Raw genomic sequence first — 25,519 nt, 5'->3', positions numbered from 1 at the left:
ATGAGGGTGAATTTGGCTATAGAGTGTGGTTACCACAGTCCAAGAAGATTATTCGCAATCGTAATGTTGTGCTTAACGAGGCAAAGTTGCTGAAAGGTACTTTAGCCTCTAATGAAGACATGAAAAATGTCAAATTTCAGAATTTGCAGCCACCTATTGCTTCAAATGATGAGCCTTTTGATGTTGTACCACAGGCTGAAACTGATGATCAGCCGATTATTTTTTAGCCAGATGATGATAGACAGCAAATAGAAGCACGAGGAGGTCGTGGACAGCGAGATAGACATGCCGATTATGAAAATGCAAGTGCTGGAAATGAAAATGAAGGTGTTATACAGCATGAACAGCATGCTGAAAATGGCTTATAGCAGCCAATAAATGCTGAAAACGACATACCTCTAGATGTAGACCCGATTTCTGAGAATGTAGATCATTGGGTACGCAAGTCTACATGCTTAAGAAGACAGCCACATAAGTATCACCCCTCTTTGCACTATGTGATGCTTACAAATGAGGGTGAGCCTCTTACATATAAAGAGGCCAAGTCGTGTAAGTGGGAGCTAGCTATGCAAGAAGAGATTAAATCTATGTATGCTAATGATACTTGGGATCTTGTGTCATTGCCCAAAGGAAGAAAGCCTCTTCTAGACAAATGGGTTTACAAAGTAAAGACAATTGATGGGAAACCCAAGTACAAGGCAAGACTGGTTGCCAAAGGGTATGCATAGAAGGAAGGGATTGACTTCCAAGAGTTCTCACTTGTTGTGAAAATGACCACTCTACGTGTGCTTTTTGCTCTTACTACTGTATTGGATTTAGAGCTATATCAAATGGATGTGAAAACAGCTTTTCTGCATGGTGACATTGATGAGAAAATCTACATGAAACAGCCCGAGGGCTTTGTAGTTCTTGGAAAAGAGCAATTGGTGTGTAAACTAAAACACAGCTTGTATGGGCTGAAGCAAGCACCACAGCAGTGGTACAAAAAGTTTGACACTTTTACGCTCTCTCATGGGTTTACACGCAGCCATGCAGATCATTGTTTGTACATGAAAAAGGATATAGATGGCAACCCCATCATAGTTATTTTGTATGTGGATGATATGTTGCTAGCTGGGAAAAGAAAGACTAGCTTGGATGCTCTCAAAGATCAACTGAAATCAAGTTTCTCCATGAAAGATTTGGGGAACGCAAAGCATATATTGGGCATGAGGATTTGCAAGGATAGAACGCAGAAATTGTTATTCTTATCTCAAGAGAAGTATATTGAAAAGGTACAGGACAGATTTAACATGGCTGAAGCTAAGCCTCTTGAGGTGCCCTTACCTCTACATCTTAAGCTTAGTAAAGCTAATAGCCCACAAGATGACATGGAAGCCAATGCTATGAAAGGAGTCCCTTATGCATTAGCTTGTGGCTCTCTTATGTATGCTATGATCACTACTCATCCAAACATTGCTCATGCAATGGGAGTTGTCAGCAGGTTTATGTCAAATCTTGGCAAAACACATTGGTAGGCTGTCAAGTGTATTCTTCGATATCTAAAGGATACACAAGAAAGTGTATTTGCTATGGGCAGGGTGCACTTAGTCTGCAAGGTTATTGTGATGCAGACATGGTAGGTGACTTGGACACTCGCAAATCCACTAGCGGGTATGTCTTTACAGTTGCTGGTGGAGCCGTTTCTTGGTGCTCCAGGTCGCAGAACATTGTAGCACTGAGTACTACTGAAGCTGAACACATATCAGCTGTTGAAGCTTCTAAGGAAGCTATATGGTTGAGCAAACTTGCAAAGGATCTCAGCATGTCTATGAGTACTCCAGTGTTGGGATGTGATAGCCAGAGTGCTGTGTATCTGACTAAGAATGCCATGTATCATTCACGCACAAAGCATATAGATGTGCGATATCACTTTATCATACAGATTCTGGAAGATGGTCTAATCACATTGATCAAGATCAAAACACAGGACAACCCTGTAGATGTTCTCACTAAAAGTCTAAACAAGGCTCAGCATGAGCATTGCATACGACTAGTGGGAGTTGATCAAAGGTTCACTTCAGACCTTTAAGTGAGAGGTTATTGGGATCTGAAGGTCCTTTATTCACCTCCATGTATTGTACACATGTATTATTTAGTTGTACATGTAAATGCACCCTTACGTGCCCCAAGTATAAATACATTTTATTCTTTGTGTACCAACACATTGTTGGTACACCCAAATCAGATCGTACTCTCTCTCAGTCGCTCCCACTCACCTGTACACTACCATGGTTCTCCAGTTTGCTCCATTGAGAAACAATGATTGTTGGATACCATCCTCTAATTAGTCCACTCCTTCGAGAGACAAAGGCTATTCAACTCCTTACTCTTCCTCTGCTCCGTAGTCTACTCCACTAAGAGACAATGACAATTAAAAATTATCCAAAAAAAGAGGAGGAAATACGAGGTGAGAGAAACTCAAATTTTTTGTACTATTCATTCTCTCTTTTTTAAACCCCTCACTATCCCTTTCTTTAACAAAAAACCCAAGATTTGGAGAGAGAATATTTACCCTCCATGGATATCAGCATCTAGCCTTCCTATTGGACAATCCAAAAGGCCCACATCTTAAACTATATTATTTTTAAGGGATGTGACGTATCGACCGCTAAATATAGTCAATAACGTTTGGTAGTCGTCTGGGGTCTTTCCTAGCTGCCGATGTCCACACTCCACTACTGAAATGTTTGGACTTTGATCAGTCTAGGCGACCCGAGGTCCACCTTGTACTTGAGCACAATGACAACTATACAAGTGGAGAGTAGAGTTGTATGTCCAACACTTTCCAAGCCAGAGGGCGAGGCAACCCCTAGCCTGGGAACCCTTAGTGACTCTCCATTCATGTCAATCCTTAACACTATGCCCTTAGACCAGAGCATGGGTATTTATTCCAGCATAAAAGCATAAAGATAGGCTTACCAGAAATAAGAAGGACAGCATCTTCTTGAGGCTAGAAAATTGTTAGTAGTACTCATACAGTTACAGGGGCTGTCACAAGGACATGAGAATTTGATGCTTTGCTTATGTTTAACTGACATTTGATTAAAAGATTAATCAAATGTGCAATTAAAAGATGCACATGTGTTGCACATGTGAGGTGCACATGTGTTGCACATGTGAGATGCACATGTGTTGCACATGTAAGGTGCAAGCTACTTTTTCATAGTTCAAGGCTGAAGGACCCTGTGAAAAAGATAGGTGTCAAAGGCAAAAGTTGTAACAAGTTACACTTGTTAGATTCTAGGTAAATTTTGGTGTCAGTTTGCCCCTAGGACTATTAATTGGCCATTAAGTGTCAGTGGTGACACTAGGAACTAGGCATTAATTAATGGATTAATGCTTGTCCAAGAGTCAATTAATGCATGGGATCACTTTGAGTTACAAATGGCCTAGCCAATTAATTTTGGATGGGCAAGGTCAATTTTTTGGGTATAGATTAAGGGCTGAATTAATTTTCAGAATTAATTACTTTTAAAAATTAATTAAATGACTGAAAATTGCTGAAATTTGATTAAGAAAGCTGCCACTTGGCAAAACTTTCCCATGCAAGTGGGGAAAAGGATAAATCGAGCTGAAGGGAGAGGGAAATCTCGTTTTTTCATTTTGGAGCTGTTGGAAAGAGGTGTTGGACTGTTACTGCCAGCTTTTGGGGCCATTTGCCAGCCATTGGAGACCATTTTGGTGATGGAGATTGCATATTCTTGACCTTGGGAAGCTGGCAATTGCTGCTGATGCACTTTCTCCTGAAGATCGCAATCTCTGATGCTCCTATTGTTGTTGGTGCATCTATTTGGGGCTGGTACAACAGGGCAGCAACTGATTTTGATCAGTTCTTCGTGACAAATCTCAGAATTTTCTCTCTCTACAGCATTCTCTCATCTCCTTTAGCCTATGTTCAGCCATTCTCAGCAATTCTTAGCCATTCGGAGGAGATCTCAGCCATTTTTGGTGGGTTGATCTGTAATCTCTACAGTAAACCCTAATTTACAGCAGAAATTAGGGTTTAGCAACCACCTTGGGATCCGTGCCAAAGATTGAAGGCTCAAGGGATTTCAGGAGCCAGCCCATCCCGAATTGATTTGGGGCAGCATTTGGCCAGCCAAGGGTCAAATTGGAAAAGAAGTCCTGGGTGAATCAAGGGGCAAATGACCCAAAAGGCTTGCTGGTCATTTATGACAACAAGAGCAATTGGTTAGCAAGAGGAGATTGAAGAATCTCAAGTTGTACTCCTTCCAATTGAATGAAAGCTAAAGAAATACCGCAAGGGGTGCCAGTTTTGGGGCCAACAGGGAGTATACTGTCCAAGAATGTTATGGTAAAGTGTGTATTTCATTTTATGTGCATTTATTTATTGTTGTAATTAACTCTTAAATCAGGTTATCACCACCCATTCCAAGAAGGAAGGCTGGTTTCAGGGGCAGCAGATCTAGTTTACTTATTTTGTTTTCTGGGTTGAGGGAAGCACATGGAGCCATATAGATGGCCAATAAACGTCTCCTGCTCAGAAGACAAGGGATCCGACTCTCAACAGCAACAGAAGGCCTCTTCATACTCACTCATCCTCTCTGGATCCTACAAGAGTGTGGATGATGTAGAGTTGTATCATCAAGGTAATCTCGGTTGGAGTCACCTCTTCTAGTCAATCACCTATCTGCATCTTACCTTTCTGACATGCTAAGCTGTGATGCTGCTGATAACATCTTACCTCTGACAAGCAACCAGCTCTAAGAGGATCTAGTGTCTCCAGGATAGTCTCAGTGTATCTCACGAGATTTATAGCCCAGCTGCCCATGTATTATCATACCAATTCAGGGCCCGAGTTTGGATTCCATGCTAGTACTTGCCAAGTGAGTACTATCCATCTACCACCTCAAAAGACCGTTCTGAGAGCACCTTGCCCTATTTCCTAAGCAGAGGGGCACTCTGCTATTTAGTCTCCAAGTCTCTTCTCTGGTGACCAGTACCTGGAACAGACCATGGTAAGGCAACTTACCCGTGCTAGTCGTGTTCTACTACATGTAGAAGTACAAAGCTGTTTGAGCCATCTGCTAAAACATATCGCCTTTGTGGGCTTTAAAGCTGTTCCAGATCCTATGTCAGAACCTCAGTAGGAAACTTCTAGACCCCAACTTCTACACTGGTGGCTGACAATCCTCAGTCATGAAGTAGTGTCATCGAGGTAAAAGGGTAGACACAGCAAGCTCAGGGATTGACAAGGGTATGAATAATGAATACTTATTCTCTCCCTTGAGCAGACCTTATCCACTCATGCAAGTAACAAGGTGAGTCGTACTTGAGACTAAAATATAAATGTCAGCATCCAGATAATTTACTGCAAATAAAAGTCTGTCCCCTGTATACATGGCACAACCAAGGCCTGGGAAAGTTTGCTACCAAACATGATAAATTATGGCTAGCCACTTCCACACATCACCGCAGTCAGTCAGAGTTGTGATCTAAAGACAACTGAAAGCTCCTACTCAACAGCCAGTTAGCATAGTGCTCGAACTAAACTTGATATCTTAATAGCTGTCCTACTTGGAAAGCAAGCTCATAGTGGTTTTATGAAAAACTCTAACAATTTAATGATAACTATGCACTGTCCTTGGGATAAGCGGCTTTGTATTTCTGCTTTCACAGACAATCTCCTCTCACCAAAGAGTACTTTAAAACACACTGGAAAAAACAGTATCCTTGGTTGGAATCAAAAAGCATTTCAGTGTACAACAGCAAACATTACTGTAACAGATTTTGACACCAAAACACCAAAAAAGCTTTGTCCTAGCTTTGAATCAGAAACCTTACTGTAAGGACAGTCTCGAGAGCAGATTTTTTCGTTACAGGATGCAGATCTGTTGGTATCTGGACCAAAACCACCAAGACAACACCAGGATAGACCAAGTCATCAAAAAACTTCCACCGAGTATGAACGGAAAAACATCTTTCCTACCCAACTTTAGCCTAAAACTTTCTCGCTTTTGTGATAAAATATGTATCCATAAAACATGTGAACTTTACATAGCCAATACAAAAAATGATTCTTTTTTATTGCCAACATCCACGAAGGTTCACAATAAAGTTTCACTGATGGCCATATGCATGGTTATAACAGTTGTACAATCCTTGCATAACTCAGTCTTGACTCAAATATGCACCTACAATTGGCAGTTTGGGTAGAAACATACAGGTAAGTACCACACTATTTTAACATCACTGAAACAAAAGACAATTGAAGTTGGAAAAACGGGAGTAGTCTAGCTCAGTACAAATGAAAGAGTGCAGCAAACCATGTAAGACTCCTTTTTTTGCAAGATAAAGTGTGCCTAATTATATCGGTCTAAACAATCAAATAAGTACATAGGCTCAACAGCATGGCAGAAGCAGAAAAGTCTACATCACTACGCATACAGAGCCCCTCAAGGCAATCAGAGTGGAAGGGCAGCACCAAGCCATGGTGGGGGATGTGGCACCAACGGGGGCTACCATCCCATAGCTGAAGAACAGGCTATGGTAACCCCAAGTCTGAAGCCCACTGCAATATGTCTATCACCTAAAAACAAAAGACACTCAGAATCTGTAATGCACATTGAGACTAGGCATTGTTTTGCATATCTTGTGCTTAAATTGGTTAAGGATTGAGCATCTTGCTTGCAAATCTCATCTTGTTGAAGAAAAAGGTTACATCATGCATCCAAAGCAAACCTGCCACACTCCCGTACTCTGAAAAAAGCACCTAGGGAAGCACAGAAGAACAAGCCTGCCACTGGTATTGGGATTAAGGTAACCGCACAAACATTTCACCCATGAAACACTTCACTCCTGAAACATCGCGTTTCAGCCTGAAACATTTCACCACTATGTACATCCTAAATGAAAAGCCACATGACACGGTGGAATAACACATTTAAAACTACATATGCAAATGTTTAATAGAAATTGCCCTTTTATCTTGTTGTGAAACGGATAGATGAAACACTGCACAATGAAAATGTTTTAGTAGTGAAATGTGCTTCACGTTTCAACCCTCGTGAAATGCATTTCATGGTTACCATGATTGGGATGCCCAACAAGGTACATTGGGGATCACAAACATCATTCTGCAACTTGCAACACCCCATCTAAACCAGTCTTCCTTGACGGAAAGGGTGAGGATCAACTAGATTAACCAAAATTTTACAGCAAGCAATAATTTAACAAGTTTAAAAAAATTAACACTTCACTAAATAATGTAGAGCTGATGCCGATTGCATCTTTCAGTATCCACTTCCTCTATTGAGCGAGCCAATTCTCTTACAAAATCTAGAACATTTGGCTCCTCTAGATGACCAGCAGCAAATTCCCCTATTTTGCCCCTTGATGTAAGTGATCAAGGTACCAAAGTGGGTCTTCTTCAATTGCATGCAAGTCACCCTTGTTGAACTAGAAAAGCATTAGCTTTATTTAAACAGCCCCAAAACTCAATTGATTAATTCAGTAAACCTTTTATTAAAAAAATGTGTTCCTAGAGAGTGTCCCTGTCTCATAACCACAAACCCTAGTTGGGAGGACCCAAACTTTCTATAAATATGCATGTTGCTCTCCATCCAACACAAATCTAGTTTTTGCAGCTTGCAAATACCAAAGCTTTGTTGTCCACACCTTGTAAGCGGATGATATCTCAGCCAGAGCTGTCCACCATTGTTGTCCCACCTACTGCAGATTGCTGATCTTTTTAGCCCCATTTCGACTACTGCTAGCGACTACTATTGGCCCTTGCTCCTACTGTCGCCAGCTGCCACATGTGCAAAGACTACTTCATTTACAGTCTGCAGCTGCCAACCAGCCTGCCACATCATCAACCAACCTGTGTTTTACTGTTTCTACTGTCGTTTCAGCCCGCCACATCATCAGACAGCTGTGTTTTCTGTTCCAGATCCGCTGCAAGCTGTCACATATCATTATCATCTACGTTTGCAGTTTCCCTCTCTCCTTGCTGCCCATCTGTCACTGATCCATCATCCTACTACTGCATTTGCAGCTGCCAAACACACACAAAGGCTGCCTTGTTGCATTTTGGGACCCATCAGAGTATAACACACTCTCCAACTCATTCTCTCTATCCTAGTTCTCAATACTCTAGAGTTCAAGGGCTAGTATTCTTCACTACATAGTGTGTTTGCTGCATTGAGCATTGTATTATATTCAGATTCATTGTTCATTATTCCATGTGTTCATTGTCTCTGCATTGCCCTAACCCTAACTATGTTATGTATCAATCTATGTGTTTGTCATCCAATTGTTTTTGTGTTTTCTGAGGTAGAGCATTTCTTTACAACCCCTGCTGCAGATGACTAATTCTCTTCAGATCTGCTGTAAAACTTTTTTTTGACAGCAACTACCCTTCATGCATGGCTGAGATTTTGTGCATGCATTCCAAGACAATTGGTAAATCCAACAGTAATTAGGACTGTAACAGGAAATTTGTGCTGAAAATCTTCAGGTTTGTTCAAAAAGAAGAGGAGAGGAGGAGAGGAGACAGAAATCTTCAATTCTAGCAAAGAATGGAGCCCAAACAGCAGTCCTCTGCTATCCCACAGCCCTCAAAACAGGTTGCCTGCTGTCCTTGATGTGGAAAGAGCTGTTGCCCATACAAGCAGGAACATCCCAAATGCCATTGCCAACTGCAAAACGGTATTTTTTTGCTGTGAAAACCCACCGGCAGTAATCACCCAGCATGATTGCACTCTCTCTTGCCTCCAGCCAGCCCAAAATGGCTCCCCTGGGCTGCCCCAACCTTGCATGCTATGTTTCCCCTCCTCATGGAAAGTCGCAAACCTGCCCATGCATTCTCAGCCTCTAGAAACTAAATTTCAAGCAACTGCTAATTTATGGAAATTAAAAATTCCTTAACACTACCCAAGAATTGGCCATTGCCCATCCACCTTTTTTAAACCCTTAGCCCTTTAGACTTTAAACTGTTCAAACTTTCATCAACCTTAGTCCAAAGGATTAAATATTTTAATTCTCTAACCTCCATGATGCCAAAAGTCATTTCCAAGGACACATTTAATGCTAAAGCCAAGACCTAACACTAGGCACCCACTAGCACTTGTCCATCACAACTTCAACCAATATCCCCCATTGCCCAAGCTAGGATTTGCCTATCCCCGTCTCCACAATTTAACTTGCACCTCACATGTGCACAATGTAATTGTTCCAAAGAAATAAGTTACAAATTTCATGTCCATGTGACATCACCTCTCTCCTCATCCCTACAACCTACTCCCAGATTGCCTCATCTATTAGCACTCATGTTTGTCATGCCTTGTCATCCCCTACCTATGAGCCTCTGTCTGAGTCAAGCGAGGACTTTAAGAGCTCTAACCTATATATCACGTGTTTCGATAGAGCAGGTAGCTCATTCTAGAGTAGTCAATTTATTGCCTTTCAGTGCATTTTCTCCTCTTTCTACATACAGCAATCTCCCTCACCTACTGGACATTGTCCGCTATTTTCAGGATTTTTTAAAGCATTTCTAGCATTTTACCAGCATCAAATGCTGGTCATTCATATTATTGGCCCTAGATTGCACTTGACCAAATTTGCCGTTAGTTGGCTTTGCATAGTCTGCCCCACCCACGCTTGGCATTCATCTTCCTCATTCCTTGGCAGGTGCACACTCCGACTCCGTCATCTTCCTCCGTCTCTCTGATGTTGTCGTCATCATTAGCTTGATTTGGTGCCCTCACGAACGTTGTGGAATGCGTGCAAGGATTGATCAGTCCTTCTGTATTCAACATTCTTTCCTTGTTCAATACAAATTTATTTCTTCTTTTCATGCAGTCTTTGTTTGTCCCTTTGCCTCTATGTTTGTATTCCTTCTTCTATATGGTATCATATCCTAGGAGAGACATAGAGCTGATTTCTCATATGAGGAGACCACCTCAAACTGCCAGGAAGCCTTGCCACATCAGTATTTTGCTGAAAACACACCTTTCTTCTTGAAGGCAATAGCTTCTTATGTAGGCAACAATCTCTCTCCCCCAAACGGACCCTCTACATCGACTTCCTCCTGATCCTGTAGCCATTTCCTCTTGTTTTGGGGCTAACTACCGCCAAAACGCAAATTTCTTGTGGGTGTCTTGCAGGATTTTGAAGATGTCTTACAACCAAATTTGAGGCTTTGATGATACAAATGAGGAACCTTCCCAACACTCCTCCGAACGGTAGTAAGATTATCGCAAAGATTAGTGCGCTGATCGTAAAGAACGGAGGTCACCTAACCCGTTTGTTTGGGAACCCTCTCCTCCCCATTCTCCATGTCTCACAAAAGACCCGTGCTGCTAGCCTCCATATGCCATCAATGGCACCCTCTAAACAAGTGCCTGTACTCCCTTCTTTACCGAAAGAGGACCAACTTGATGGTTCAAACTACTCGCTTTGGTCCTGTGAGGTGGAGTGTATCCTTGATACCTTCGATCTTTGGGAGTTTGTTTCCCACCCTATTCTCTGCTGGATCGGCTCAACTCTAGAGCCCGATCTTGTCTCTTTATGAGCTTACACGATTTTGTCCTAGTATATGTGCGCAAGTTGCGGACAGCGATGGAAGAGGAGACAAAGCTTGCTTCTTTGTATCATCACAAGACATTTGCCCACCAGATTACTCTCAAGAAAAAATTACTAATGCTCAATGTTGATGATTCTATGAACATTCATATTAAGAGGTTGGAGGATATGAGGGATGAGCTTGCGTCCCTTGGCAGGATGATCTCTTCAGAGAATATGGCTATTATTCTTTCGACTCAGCTGCAATCTCCCCAGTTTGATGTCTTCTATGCTAGCCTTCTTACATCGAGGACCCATGAGAAGATTCTATGGAAGGAGCTTGCCCCGCTTGTTTTGGGGTATGACGAGCGCCAAAGAGGTTGCCAGTGGATCCACCTCCACCAAAGCTTTTGTTGCAAATTCGCGAGGGGAAAAAAAGAAGAAAGGAAAGTCAAAGGCTAAATGATAAGAGAGTTCTTCAAGCTTTGACTTCGATTCGAAGAAGCCCAAATGCCCATACTATGAGAAGGAGACATATCTAGACGAGAAATGTTGGAAGAAGTACCCTCATCTTCATCCGAGAGCAAAGGATGCACCTAAAACATCTGAGCCTTCTACCTCTACTCTAGCAATTACCCATGAGTCAATGTTCCTTCATATTGTTGAGTTGGAGGAGCCTTCTTCAATGGCTACCTCATCTTTCGAGAGGCCTTGGCTTCTAGTCATATGACTTCACGAGGTGATTTGTTACAAGATCTACATACCCTTCTGAGGGTTCAATCCTTATTGGTGACATTGTCTCAGTGTCTATTTGTGGTGTTGGCACTATGCCTTTGTTTCCCAACCACACATCACACTCCCTTTCATAGGCCCTTTCTATTCTGAACTTGGGCTTTCCCCTCCTCTCAATTTATGGCCTTACTAGACTTAATACTCGAGTTCGAGTTGTCTTCACCGAGCAAGTTGTTTATATCAAGGATTCTTCTACAAGGGTTGTTCTCGCGACAATTTGGTAGGAGAGCTAGCTTTACAAGCTCTATTCCCCTTCTCTTATGTAAGGTCCTCCGAGGCTATTGTCTATTGTTATGCCCATTCTTGCTCGTGCACCATCTATTCCACAAACTCTTTCCCATCCCCCACCAAAGAAACTCCAATGTCAATGAAGTTCCTCGATGTAGATTGTCGATGAAGAAGCTCCTCACAATCATAGGAAACCCACTCCATCCCTTTCAGAGGAGGACGATCTTGATGTTGCAACTGTGGATTCCCTAGCCCCATAGCCAACAGCTGGTCGACCGTGTTGGGAATAAAGGGCCATTGTGCCTTTTATATGTGCACGGATGTGAACACACCCTTAGCACATTTATACTTTCATACACATACATACATACATACATACATACATAATGCATGCATGCTATATATATATAGCATGCATGCATTATGTATGTATGTATGTATGTGTGTGTGTGTGTGTGTGTGTGTGTGTGTGTGTGTGTGTGTGTGTACATACATATACATATGTACATATATACATATATATACATATATACATATATATACATATATATACATACATATATACATATATATACATACATATATACATATATATGTATATATGTATACATATATACATATATACATATATATATATATATATATATATCTCTAAAACCTAAAACCTAAAGAGATACACTAGTCATTGTACCGGACATCAGGTGTCGTGCTCACTCTCCTTTCTACTCCTCTCTACTCTCTATGTGTTATCCGTCGCGTTCACTCTCAACTCCGTCGAGCTCCGTCAAACTGGTATCAGAGCTTAAGATTCTGTGCAGACAATCCCAACGCTTCCTAGTCCACAGACGTCAACAAGCAGCTGACGGGTGCTAGGTGACACGGTCAAGACCAAGTAGGCTACAACGGACCAGCAGAGCTGACGGGCTGTGCATGACGAGGCAGTTGTGCGTGACGGGGCAGCATTCATGACGAGGCAATCAGGCGACAAGGTAGGCGCAAGCGCAGTAGTCGGGCGACAAGGCAGGCGCAAGCACAACGTGACGGGGAAAGACCGGTGAACAGAGAGGTCTGCAAGCACACAACGAGACAGGCGACCAGCCGTGTTGCATGACTGACGCGACACGCCAATGTTGGGAATAAAGGCCTCGTGCCTTAAATGTGCTCGGGTATAAACACACCCTTAGCACTTGTACTTACACATATATATATCTATCTAAAAACCTAAAGGTACACACTCGTCATTGTACCTAAAAACGTGCTCACTCTCTACTATTGCACCCTCACCCACTCTCTCTCTCTCCCTACGCGTAACGACTAACTGTCTCGATCTTCGTGCCTAACCCGTCACTACAAACTGGTATCAGAGCATTGGTAACGGTGTTCGCGTTTCTCAAGAAGTGTGAATTGGGTATGCACAAGAGAAGAAGCTTCCTTCTGCACAGCAGTCGACAGTTGAGGTGACATGTGTCCAAGCGCCAAGTCCAAGGCGAGTAGGTTGTGAGGTCGTTTTCTGACCTGGCAAGCAGGCGGGAGGCAGTCGGTTGCAGCAGCTGACGAATGACAGGCGACCAGGCCTGAAGACACGCTGCAAACGACCCCAAACGACACGCTGCAGACGACTAGGACCAGATTGGGCACATCGACAAACAATGGTCAGGTGACCAGCAAACGATTGGCGAGAGCTGTACATGACAACTGCAGCGCTGACAACAAACGTGACTGTAGGTGACTGGTGGGAGTCGTAGGCATGATCAGACGGCACTTTTTTCTGCAACGCGACTGCATGCGACAAGTCACGACGACTAAGGTTGGTCAACGCGAACGGATCCCTCATTTTCCCTTTGAAAATTTTTAATTTTTTCAAAGGTTTCCTGCAAGCAAGTCCTTTGCCCACTGACGAGCGTTCATGCATGTAGGCACAGTCAGGATTTTGGGCAGTTTAGGCCCGGAAATTTGGGGATTTTCTCGATTTGGGAATCTTAATGCAGAATTGGACAATTTGACTCAGAATTTGCAAAGTTGATGCACATTTGCTTGGGAATTTTAGGCCTTTTAACATTTTAGAGAAATTCTTTCAATTTTGCTGAAATTAGTGTACGCAAGACTTGGAAAATGGGGATTTGTCTAGATTTGGTGCGAGCAAGATGCAACAGTGATATCTATCTCAGAAATTGCAGGAATTTGTGACATTTTGTCCCCGACATTTGGGGCTTTTCATGTACAAGCAAAAATTGGGCTGAAATTTACCCAATTTCTCGACATTAGTGCACATTAGACCCCGTCCAATTTGGGGCTTTTGCAATTTGGGCAAATTCTGTGCAACATTTGGTCATTTTATGTGCATGCATGTTGAATTCCACGCAATTTGGACATCAATGCATGCATGTTGAATTCCACGCAATTTTAGTGAAATTCTTTCAATTTTGCTGAAATTAGTGTATGCAAGACTTGGAAAATGGGGATTCGTCTAGATTTGGTGCGAGCAAGATGCAACAGTGATATCTATCTCAGAAATTGCAGGAATTTGTGGCATTTTGTCCCCGACATTTGGGGCTTTTCATGTACAAGCAAAAATTGGGCTGAAATTTACCCAATTTCTCGACATTAGTGCACATTAGACCCCGTCCAATTTGGGGCTTTTGCAATTTGGGCAAATTCTGTGCAACGTTTGGTCATTTTATGTGCATGCATGTTGAATTCCACGCAATTTGGACATCATCACTTGGTAAATTTGGGGGTTTTGCTGAAATTGCTCTATTTTGGCGAAATTGGCCTATTCTATGCATGATAGAAAAAAAAATGCAGATGTGTGGTTGATGCTTTGAGCACAAAAATTTTGGGGCTTTTGACCATTCGTGTCAAATTTTATGCCCGTGAGTACATGTACAACAGAAATTACAGCTAAAATTTTGGGATTTCTCATGTAATGTGATGTATATGCCCTTGGAACACCTGTATTCAGTTGTGAAATGCTGTACAACAGAAATTACAGCTAAAATTTTGGGATTTCTCATGTAATGTGATGTATATGCCCTTGGAACACCTGTATTCAGTTGTGAAATGCCGTAGCACATGGTTCGGTGCTTCTAAAAATTTAATTACAGATCTGAAATCTGTGCTTCTATGTGGTCACTTATTGCTGGTTGGTACTTGTTTGTACCTTGGTCACTTAGGTGACAGTTTTAGGCCTGCATTGCTGTTTTTTTTGTCACATTTGGGCTGAAAATCATGGCTGGCAACAGTGACAGCAGTAATCTCATGCACATAAAGAAGTTTGAAGGAGCACATAACATTGCAACTTGGCAAAAGCAATGCTACAATATCCTGTTGCCAAAAGAAGCAAACAAAGTTGATCTAAACCAGAGGGGCAAACCTTGTGGATATGGAACAGGAAGATTGGGATGAGTTAAATGGGCTTGCACGCTCAACCATTGAGCTAACGATTTCTGATGCCTTGCTGTTTAATATTGAAGGTTTGGATTCTGCATATGCTATATGGACTTGACTGGAAGAACTGTATGCACTGAAGAGTGTTGTAAGCAAAGTGTATTGGCTGAAAAAGCTTATGGATTTGCGTATGAAAGAGGGTACAGCAATGTCTACTCATTTGAGTGAGTTTAACTCCATTTTAAGCCAGCAGGATGCCTTGAAGTTCATGACTGATGAGGAATTTAAGGCTACTTTCTTTCTTTGCACTCTACCAGAGAGTTGGAATACATTCAGGACTGCTATGAGCAATTCTAATGTGATCCTTTTGTATGCTGATGTAAAGAGTGCTCTACTCATGGAAGAAATGAATCGACAGGACAATGCATCCAGTAAGTCTTCTAGTGCTTTGCATACTAGGGGCAAATCACAACAGAAAGGCAAATATGATATCAAGGGACGCAATAAATCATGTGCCAAAGATGTTGAATGCCATCATTGTGGCAAGAAGGGTCACTTTAAACGTGACTGCTACAAATGGAAGAAAGAGAAAGGAAAAGGCAAGAAGACAAATGATAGCAAGGAAGAGAAGAAAGACAATCAGCCTAAGAAGAGCAATGTCAAAATTGAAGAGGTGAATGTAGTCACTCATGACAGTGATAGTGGGAGTGACGTACTCTTTGTCTCTTCACACTTTGGTGCACATGCTTTACTTGTAGATACAGATGATGACATGCATACCTGGATCCTCGATTCAAGTGCTTCCTTTCATGTCACCCCTCATCGTGTGAGTGGTTCTCTAACTATACAAGGGGTCAACATGGTGTTGTCCATCTTGGGGACAATTATGCATATGACATTGCGGGTATTCGCAGTGCAGTTGCAATTTCAGCGTGGCTCTGTCTTTACACTTCAGCATGTACCTCAGCTCAAGCAGAGCTTGATTAGCACACAGCAGCTAGATGATGATGGTTTTCATACCATCTTTGGTGATGGAAAATGCAAGTTCTGTAAGGGACCTAGGGTTATTGCCAGAGGTTGCAAAAGTGATACTTTGTATCCACTTTATGTATCTAGTGTGCGTGACCATGTTGTTGCCGTGACTAAGCAACCAAAGCGTTTCTCTATGGCATGGCCGGTTGGGACACATGAGTCAAACAGGAATGAAAGTACTTTCTCGTTTGGGTTACTTGCCTTGTCTTCGTTATGCTGATTTTGAGCATTGTGACCATTGCATTTATGGCAAACATGCATAGACGTCTCACAAAAAGTCTCTTTCTTTGAAATCTTCTCATCTAGAGTTAGTGCATTCGGATGTATGTCAAATGCCATGATTATCTTTAGGGGGAAAGAAATATTTTGTCACCTTTGTCAATGATACTACACGGAAAGTATGGGTTTACCCTATTCGTAGCAAGGATGAAGTACTTGACAAGTTTAAAAAATTCTTGGCATTGCCTGAAAATCAGACAGATAAGACACTTAAGTGTCTTTGCTCTGACAATGGTGGGGAATATGTATCCAAGGCCTTTCAGGCATTTTGTGACAGCAAAGGGATAAAGAGGGAGCTCACTGCCCCTCATAATCTACCCTAAAATGGAGTTGCAGAGCGTATAAATCGGACCATACAGGATAAGGTCCATACGATGCTGTCTCATGCTACATTACCCCATGGTTTTTGGACAGAGGCTGTTATGACAGTCGTTCACTTAATTAATCGTTCACCAAACAAGTCTTTTGGGTTGGGTGGGGGGGGGGGGGAGGGTGGGGGGGGGGGGAGTTCCCCAAGAAGCGTGGTCGGACTAGCCACCTTTATATGGTCATCTGAAAGTGTTTGGCTGTGAGGCTTTGTGCACATTTATAAAGAAAAACACAGCAAACTTGAACCAAAGTCCTGTAAATGCATTTTCCTAGGATATGGTGACGAGGGTAAAATGGGGTATAAATTATGGGATCCCGAGAAAAGGAAAGTAGTACGCAGCAATAACATTATCTTCCGGGAAGATCTCATGCACAAGCAGCCCAAAAAGACTGAGGAGGTCCATACAGTTGTATTCCAAGAAGAAATACCTTTTGGACAGCAAAATGTGCCCATTGTACAGTGGCAAATACCTGCTATAAATGAACCTGTGAATGCAGGAAATGATGCTGGAAATGATCAGCCAGCTATTGCCCATGAAAATGAGCCATTACATGTGCAAGAACAGCCAAGACAGCAAGCTGTTAATGCTGATTTGCAGGCTGAAATGCCAGGACAGCATGCTGAAAATGGAAATTTTCAAGAACAGCCAGCAAACAATGACCATTGGGTTAGGAGATCGTCTAGGGCTACTAGACAACCTGATAGATTTTTTCTTGGTGCAATTAATGTGGCTGATTATGTCATGTTGACAGACTGTGGTGAACCGTCTTGCTTCAAGGAAGCAATGGACAGACAGGATAGCAATAAATGGTATAAAGCCATGCTGTCAGAGATGGAATCTCTTGAAAAAAATAGCACTTGGGACTTGGTGCAGTTGCCTAAAGGGCAGAAAACCCTTCCATGCAAATGGGTTTACAAGATGGAGGTCACTTCTAGTTCCTCACCAAAGTACAAAGTAAGATTGGTTGCAAAGGGATACAAGCGGGAGCATGGAATTGACTTTGATGAGATTTTCTCTCCTGTAATCAAGATGACTACATTGAGAACCATTTTGGGCTTAGTTGCAGTTGAGGATATGGAGCTCATATAGATGGATGTAAAGACTGCGTTTTTACACGGTGATCTGCATGAAGACATATATATGCAGCAGCCTGAAGGGTTTGTTGAACAAGGGAAGAAAAAAATGGTATATAAACTCAAAAGGAGTTCGTATGGGCTGAAACAAGCACCAAGAGAATGGTATCATAAGTTTGATACATTCATGTAGTCCCAAGGCTTTCATAGAAGTCAAGTGGATCACTGCTTGTACACCAAGAAGGCAGCAGATGGCAGCCTGATTATCTTGGTTTTGTATGTTGATGACATGCTGATTGCTGGCAGGGATACTCATGCCTTGGATTCATTGAAGCAAAGTCTTCATGGCAGCTTTGACATGAAGGATCTTGGTGATGCAAATCACATTCTTGGCATGCGAATACTCAGAGAAAGATCGAAAGGCTTACTCTATCTATCTCAGCAAGAGTATATCTCCAAAGTTTTGCAACGTTTCAATATGGAGGGAGGGAAAACAATTGGGGTTCCATTGCCTCCATATGTGAAACTCAGTGCAGAGGACAGCCCTACATCTGATGATGAGAAGGCTGAAATGGCCAAGATACCATATGCTTTAGCTGTTGGCAGTTTGATGTATACTATGGTTGCTACATGTCCTGACATTGCCTTTGCAATGGGAGTGGTTAGCAGATACATGGCAACCCCTGGCAAGAAGCATTGGGATGCAGTGAAAGGTATTATGAGATACCTCAAATGCACAAAGGAGTTGTGCATCTGCTTTGGAAAGCAGAAGACATCTGTTGTTGGCTTTACGGATGCAGACTATGCTGGTCATGCGGACTGTAGGAAGTTCACTTCTGGGTATGTGTTTACTTTCACAGGAGGAGCAGTCTCTTGGATCTCCAGGCTACAAAGGTGTGTTGCATTGTCTACTACAAAGGCAAAGTATGTAGTTGCCACTGAGGCATGCAAGGAGGCTTTATGGGCTTTCACGTCTAGTGGGAGAGCTTGGCATCACAGAGTTACCTTTTCTCCATTGTGATAGTCAGAGTGCTATCATGCTAGCACGGAATCCTGTCTTTCATGCAAAGACAAAGCACATACAGGTGAAGTACCACTTCATTAGAGATATACTTGACAGCAAGAGCATTGAGGTTGTCAAACTGCATACAGATGATAATCCTGCACTAAGCTGATTATTTTCTCCTCTTAAGGCACATTGCCTTTAGGTGGGAGGTTGTTGGGAATAAAGGGCCATCATGCCTTTTATATGTGCACGGGTGTGAACACACCCTTAGCACATTGTACTTTCATACATATATCTATCTAAAAACCTAAAAGCGGTACACTCGTCATTGTACCTGAAAACGTGCTCACTCTCCATTCTGCTCTCTTGCACTCTCTCTATCTCTCACTGTGCATACGACAATCTGCCTTGATCTTCGTGCCTAATCAATCCCTACAATGAGGGTGCAGCCACTGCTCCAGAATCCTTCGTGTCCTTCTTCTTGGTATCCTTCTTGTCTTTGTCAAGGCAATCCTTCTTCTAGTGACCGATCTTTCCACAAATATGGCAAGTCGATTCCTTCTCCTTGTCCTTCTTGGATTTATTGTCCTTCTTCTTCTTCTTTTAGTCCTTCCCCTTCTTCTAAGAGGCTTGACCAACCAATGCCTCCAATTTGGAAGCATTCTGTCCCTTCAACGGTTCCTCCTGGTCCAAGACCATAGGAACCAACTCTTCCCACGGAAGAGTCGACTCCCGCCCTGATGCAATAAGAGCGGAATAAAAAGTACCAAATCGTGACAGCAACTGGGATAGTAAAGTGATCATCATGTCTTCGGAGGAAATAGGCTTCCCCGCATCTTGAACCTATATCTAAAGCTGCCGAAGCTTGTTGACGTATTCCCGAAGCGAAGAAAACTTATTCACGAACAAAGTCCACATCTACACCTCCAAAGAAACCCTCTTCATCAAGGTCATCTGGTTGTACACCTGATCGAGCTCTAGCCATATCTCTCGAGAAAAGATCGAATCCTAGCATTCAGCTAGTCCCAATGAGACTGGGCCTTGGTCAACTCCGCATGAGCATTGAAAGAGGTTTGGACTCATCCCTCACTGAGGGCCTGTTAATCTCCTCCATCACCAGTTCCACCAAATCATAAGACTCTAAAATAGCCAAGATCATCACCCACCAGATGCGGTAATTGTCACCATCAAGCTTTTGATCCGATGGAAGAGCTGGTAGGACGACACACACCTTCATGTCCATGATCGCTTGGAACTCCAAATCAGTCTCTGTAGACATGTTAACCTGCAATACCTACACAAACGCAAAATCAGCCCCCTTTGACTATGAAAACACAGCCTTCTAGGGCTGGTTCCTCCGCTGCCCAAACCTTCTTCACCCGCCGAAGGCAATGAAAAGGTACAATCTGCAATGAAAGGCCTCAAACACAGCCTTCCCCCCCTTCGAACAGCAATAACCTGCAGCAAATTCACCGATTAGACTCCTTTCCCACACGCTCACGCTCGCTTCAGCCTTGATCTGATGCACAGCCCTCCCTCTTGCCCTTGAATCCTGGAAACGCAGCCTTGTGTCGCGCTGAAATCTCCTCTTCAGATAGGTTCAGCCCTCAATCAGTCCATCTTCGCTGCTCTGACCATGTCAAAGTGCAACGATGCAAAAGCATAGGACAAAAACTGAGAGAGAGTGAATACAGAGAGAAGAGAGAGAAAAGGAGACAATGTAAACGCAGAAAATCTGTGGTGTAGTATGCTATATAAGAGTGCAGCAATACACAAGGGGACAGAGGAAATATATGTGTATGTATCAGACTTGATGACCTCGATCTTCATCAGCCCAAGCACAGTCTGTCTCAGCCAACAGATCTCAAGACCAGAATCTGAAATCACTGAATAATAATGTGTCAACAATGTGCTGGAGGACTGCTATATAAAGCAAAAATAAAAGGCATAAAAATAACCAAGTCGGACTGCAATATATATGTCAAATTACTGTCTGACTGCACTGCATGTTGCCACGTGGCACTTGCGCAGTCTATTGACGTGGCACTGTACTTTGCCTGCTGCTAATGTGGCTTTTGCCCTCTGCCGTACTATTGTACCAAACCCTAACTGTGCAGAAACCCTAGCACAGCCTGTCTAGGGGATGACTCTATCACTAACACAGCCTGTCCAGGGGATGACTACCACTAACAATGATAGCAAGGAAGAGAAGAAAGAGAGTCAACCTAAGAAGAGCGGTGTTAAAATTGAAGAGGTGAATGTAGTCACTCATGATAGTGATAGTGGGAATGACGTACTCTTTGTTTCTTCACACTTTAGTACACATGCTTTACTTGCAGATACGGATGATGACATGCACACTTGGATTCTAGATTCAGGTGCTTCCTTTCATGTCACCCCTCATCGTGAGTGGTTTTCTAACTATACAGCGGTTCGACATGGTGTTGTCCATCTTGGGAACAACTATGCATGTGACATTGCAGGTATTGGCAATGTGCAGTTGCAATTTCAGCATGGTTCTGTCTTCACACTTCAGCATGTACGGCATGTACCTCAGCTCAAGCAAAGCTTGATTAGCACAAGGCGACCAAATGACGATGGATTTCATACCACCTTTGGTGATGGGAAATGAAAGATCTGTAAGGGATCTAGAGTGATTGCCAAAGGTTGTAGAAGTGATACTTGTATCCTCTCCATGTATCTAGTGTGCATGACCATGTTGTTGTCGTGACTGAGCAACCAAGTGTTTCTTTGTGGCATGGCCGGTTGGGACACATGAGTCAAACTGGAATGAAAGTGCTTTCTCGTTTGGGTTACTTGCCTTGTCTTCGTTATGCTGATTTTGAGCATTGTGATCATTATGTTTATGGTAAGCATGCACAGACGTCTCATAAGAAGTCTCTTTCGCTGAAATCTTCTCCTCTAGCTAGAGTTAGTACATTCTGATGTATGTTAGATGCCAAGGTTATCTTTAGGGGGAAAGAAATACTTTGTCACCTTTGTCGATGATGCTACACAAAAGGTATGGGTTTACCCTATTCGTAGCAAGGACGAAGAGCTTGACAAAGTTCAAAAATTCTTGGCATTGGTTGAGAATCAATCCGATAAGACACTTGAGTGTCTTCGCTCTGAAAGCAGTGGGAAGTATGTGTCCAAAGTCTTTCAAGCATTTTGTGACACCAAGAGGATAAAGAGATAGCTCACTGCATCTCATAATCCACCCCAAAATGGAGTTGTAGAGCACATGAATCGGACCATACAAGATAAGGTCCATACAATGTTGTCTCATGCTACATTACCCCATGGCTTTTAGGCAGAGGCTGTTATGACAACTGTTCACTTCATTAATCGGTCACCGAACGGCAGAAAACCCTTCCATGCAAATGGGTTTACAAGATGAAGGTCACTTCTGGTTCTTCGCCAAAGTACAAAGCAAGATTGGTTGCAAAGAGGTACAAGCAAGAACATAGAGTTGATTTTCATAGGATCTTCTTACCTGTAGTCAAGATGACTACATTGAGAACCATTTTGGGCTTGGTTGCAGCTGAAGATATTGAGCTCATACAGACGGATGTAAAGACTGCATTCTTACATGGTGATCTACATGAAGACATATACATGCAGCAACTTGAAACCGGTCTATGACTCACATAAAGCAATAGTTCCTTCAATTAACACCTAGTCTTTTCTCACACACACACACAAACAAAGATCTCACTCCCCCGCTCGATACCAGATTGGCCCCGAAGACCGGCGTCCCTCTCGATATTTCTTTATCAATTAAAAGATGAAAAGTTACAAAAATGAAATGTTTCAAAATACATAACCTGTGACCAGTTGGTTTTCATCTTTTCTGAGTAAATCCCAACTGCATAAGGATAGTACAGCATAACCAGAACAACATCCCTTTTAGGAAAGCATTTTCTGTGACCATAACTCAATAATTCATGTGCAGAATTGCAATCTGCAAAACTCTGTTTTCATTGTTCTTACTGTCCAGCATATCCAGAACAACATCCCTTCTACCCTGGCATCATTCCAACAGTAAAACAGTTCCACAAACAGCACTAAACCAAAGCTGAAAAACCTTGTTCCTGTGTGGCATGGTCATCACTTTCTTGAGTTCCTGCATTGGAGAAGCCAATATCTGCTCCTAAACCTGGACAGTGAGGCTCTTGCCTCAGCAAAAGTGCAAAGAAAACATAGACCTATACCTTTGATGGAGAGTTGACCAGAGGGAGCAAGCTCTACCTCCGTACATGAGTCAGAGACAAAGAAGTACTCTCCATAGTTGATGTACTTGCAGCAATCTGCCCTCAACTCCTCAAAACTTCACTCTCAGATCTACCCCTTATGCCTATTACTTTTTTTTTAATGCTCTCTCTCTCTCTTTTGGGAATTTGTGCCACATGGCATACATGTAATAATTTTCCCGTTTAAACCTTCCAGTCTAAAATTCTCCATGATCGGTGCAAAATTTGACTTCGGCACATACCAAACAATTAATCCTCGTGCAAAAACAAAGATAATGACACGAACAGATTCTGGGATCCAAAAATAGTAACTCCCTAAATTTTAGGGATGATGACGCCTACATTCCTCAAGTTGTTCTGAGCAACTTTTATCATTGCAACCACATCAAAAAGTGTAATGTGACTCAGTTACAATGACTTTTATTTCATGAGCATTCTCACATATACATCTTCTGTCTTGGCCAAGCTCATTGTCTTGCACCATCTCTAAAGGCTAAGCACACAGTCCCAAACCAATGGCATTCTACTCTTCAATGCCCATTTAATATGAAACCGGTCCCAAGGCTCAGACAAACCATTAGTCCAATTTGTCCCAACGGCTGCCTCTTCTGGCCATGCAAAGATCTTGACTTAATCCAAGAGAACTCTGGGGATAAAAAGCAACAACAACTAAAGAAAAGAAAAATAAAATATTTATATAAGTAAACAAGGAAAGCAACTGCAAAAAGTATCACCATCTGGTGACATACCCCCCTCTTGAAAGAAGCAAGCGACCTCAATTGCATACCACACATGCTAACGGATGACACAAGACGATAACAAGATTCTCCATGTTATTAGTGTCATCACATGTATCACTTGCTAACAGATAACACGAGGCAATAGTAGGAGTTTCCCCACTACCATTTGTGTCATTGCAAATTCAAGTCTCACATAGGTGGAGGATCACATCCTATATCCAACTATGATTACTAGGAGCCTTTCTAATATACATGTTTCCGGATGCAACACAGGGCGATAGCACGTATCCCCGAACTATTAGTGTCACAACATGTATAATCATTCAATTGAAGTGTAACAAATACAACTTCAAAGCACTAAGATTTCATTCAATGATACACATGTTAATGCTAAGAGTAAACCATACATTGTGCATTGTTCAATGAGATGCATTATTTAACTGTACAATAGAGAATGTACATTTCTTCAAAAAGCATTCTAGGTCACTGTAGATTCCAGTAAGAAAGCTTTTCGGTAAAGTTACAATAACTGAGGCGAATCTGTCAATTCAACCTCTTCCATCCATTTGGCATCCATTGGTGAATAGTTTTTGAACTTCACCAAAAATCTTCTTACAACTCTACCTTTCACTTTCCTATCCTTATGTACTAGGATCTGCTCAGAAACTAGAATCTCATCTAATTCCTCTACTTCAAGTTGTTCCTCTCAAACCATATCTTCTGGCACTTCACCAATAAAAGGCCTCAATAGGCTCACATGGAATGCATTATGAATTTTCCAATTCTCTAGCAATTTCAGCCTATATGACACGTCATTGATATTCTCTGAGACCTAAAAAGGGCCATAGTAACGCATACTCAACTTTGGAAAACAATCATTCATTGCCCTTCTGTTTTCTCATATGTGCCTTTTCAAAACGCAATGAGACCCAATCATCCTTTTTGAACAAGAGTTCCCGACGCGATGACTATCAGCAACTCTTTTCTGTTTAGCTTGTGACTTTTCTAAGGCATACTTGACCTTTTTATATGCTTTTTCCCAATCTTTTAAATAATGCTATGTTTCAAAAATGTAATCTTTTGTCTGCAAAATGGAAACCAGTTTCTTTCCACCTTCCACAATCTCAAAAGGTGCTTTGCCAATAGATGAGTGCATTGTATTATTATATGCATACTCAACCAATGGCAAGTAGTGTTCCCAAGAAGTTTTATGATCAGAAACATAACACTTCAATAGATCTAAAACAATCGAATTTGCTTCTTCATACTGTCCATCAATTTGTGGATGGAAAGAAGATGAAAATTTCAGCGTAGTGTCCATGTTTTCAAACAATGCTTTCCAAAATAAGCTAGTCGTTCTTGGGTCCCTATCACTGACAATTGACCATGGCATTCCGTCATACTTGAAGATATTATGTATAAATATCTTTACCATGTGTTCTAACTTAACGTTTTTTCTTATCGGAATGAAATGTGCCTGTTTGCTGAATCTGCTGGCCAAAATGTGGACACCAACCCTTTTTGGAGCTATCAATGCGAAACCCTAAATGAAGTGTGTAAACTGAAGGAGTGGTTTCTCAACAAAAAGGAATTTGCAAATTCATGATAAAGAGTTGCTTGCTGTAATTCATATACTTTCAACATGGAAATGTTATAGGGCTGATTTCACAATGCAAGCACACCATCAAACATTGTGCTATTTCCGAACTCAGACTAAGTTGTCTGAGAAGCACATTAGATGAGCCAATTACTTATCTTTGCTTCACTTTCAGATCATGCTCATAGATCGGAA

At 42.0% G+C, this 25,519-nt stretch overlaps 1 protein-coding gene across 1 annotated transcript in view; it reads right to left on the bottom strand.

The window, feature by feature from the left end:
* The window catches only part of LOC148022370 (DNA gyrase subunit B, chloroplastic/mitochondrial-like), a 96,572-nt gene that overhangs the window by 52,570 nt on the left and 18,483 nt on the right, over nt 1–25,519 (bottom strand). Inside the window, exon 5 of the mRNA XM_087697993.1 lies at nt 5,848–5,904. Coding sequence (XP_087554119.1) covers nt 5,848–5,904 — 57 coding nt within the window. The remainder of the gene's footprint in view (nt 1–5,847; nt 5,905–25,519) is intronic.

Source organism: Lygodium microphyllum, chromosome 17 (assembly GCF_053477565.2).
Source record: "Lygodium microphyllum isolate KBCC chromosome 17, Lygodium_microphyllum_v1.1.10, whole genome shotgun sequence".
In the NCBI taxonomy this organism is placed as follows: domain Eukaryota; kingdom Viridiplantae; phylum Streptophyta; class Polypodiopsida; order Schizaeales; family Lygodiaceae; genus Lygodium; species Lygodium microphyllum.
The sequence above is the reverse complement of the archived record's forward strand: the minus strand, read 5'-3'. Positions and strand labels throughout refer to the sequence as shown.